The sequence below is a fragment of the Sinocyclocheilus grahami genome, unplaced genomic scaffold (genome assembly GCF_001515645.1).
Source record: "Sinocyclocheilus grahami isolate Dianchi unplaced genomic scaffold, SAMN03320097.WGS_v1.1 scaffold20705.1, whole genome shotgun sequence".
Lineage (NCBI taxonomy): Eukaryota > Metazoa > Chordata > Actinopteri > Cypriniformes > Cyprinidae > Sinocyclocheilus > Sinocyclocheilus grahami.
The window spans coordinates 1-933 of NW_015518145.1; the positions used below are offsets into that span (position 1 = coordinate 1).

Consider the following 933-nt stretch of genomic DNA (forward strand, 5'->3'; position numbering starts at 1 on the left):
AAGACTTCTTCACCTTACAAATGGTTGTCGAAAGCAAAAATGCTATGTAACGCACATCCTATTTTGTGAGAAATTGTGATGTGCTAGAGAAAAACAGGCAGCATTTTTGGAATCAGCACCCCAAAATTAGCAAGAAACAAGTATTGGATTTCATACGGCAAATATGATGCAGAGTGGTGTAATAACAAAACCTTTAACAATAAATATTGCAATACCTTCAACATTTCTGCAAGACCATTAGATATGTGTCTGCGAGGAATTGTCTGTATAAACGACCTGTCCAAAAAGGCAGCAACAGGTGCGATGTAGGTGCCTAGCTTATTCTTGCAATTTGCGAAATTAACACCCGTCTTTGCTCCGACGCTTGCATCGATGTATGACAAAAGGGTAGTGGGAACACGAATGTATGGAGTGCGCCTTCTGTAGAGGGACGCAGCGAGACCCACAATATCCAGGCAGACCCCACCTCCGATGGCGATGATGGGCTCGTTGCGCCGATCGATGCCAAATTGGTGGACTTCTTCCAGGATCTTCAGGGCCATTTCCATGGACTTGTTCTCCTCTGTCGTGGGCAGGGGCATGATCTGGTACAGGACGTGTCTGGCCTCGAGGTAGTCAGTGATCTGAGAACCATAGAGATTGTATACTACCTCATCCATGACTATGAAGCGTTTTAAGGGCTTGGTGCTGGACCGTACAGCCTCAAGCTGCTCAGTGTCTCTGATGTGGCCCAAAAGCAGAGTGTCATTGCTGGGGTCAAGAAGGTTTTTGGTCTGAGTAACTGTATATGTGAAGGTGATGGGGGTGACCACTGTCCAGGTGGTGCCACTAGAGGAGGTGCTTTCGTAACTGCAACATATAAAGCTCATGACTCATTTTGTAGCTTGTTTTTGATCAAACAAAATATGTCAGATTATATATTACAAAAAAATA

The 933-nt window shown here is 44.6% G+C and overlaps 1 protein-coding gene across 1 annotated transcript in view; it reads right to left on the reverse strand.

The window, feature by feature from the left end:
• Window positions 1-57: 57 nt before the first annotated feature.
• LOC107579841 (2-epi-5-epi-valiolone synthase-like) overlaps window positions 58-933 on the reverse strand; it is a 1,958-nt gene continuing 1,082 nt past the window's right edge. The window contains exon 2 of the mRNA XM_016265632.1: window positions 58-849. Within this exon, the coding sequence (XP_016121118.1) occupies window positions 84-849 (766 nt within the window). The 3' untranslated portion in view covers window positions 58-83. The remainder of the gene's footprint in view (window positions 850-933) is intronic.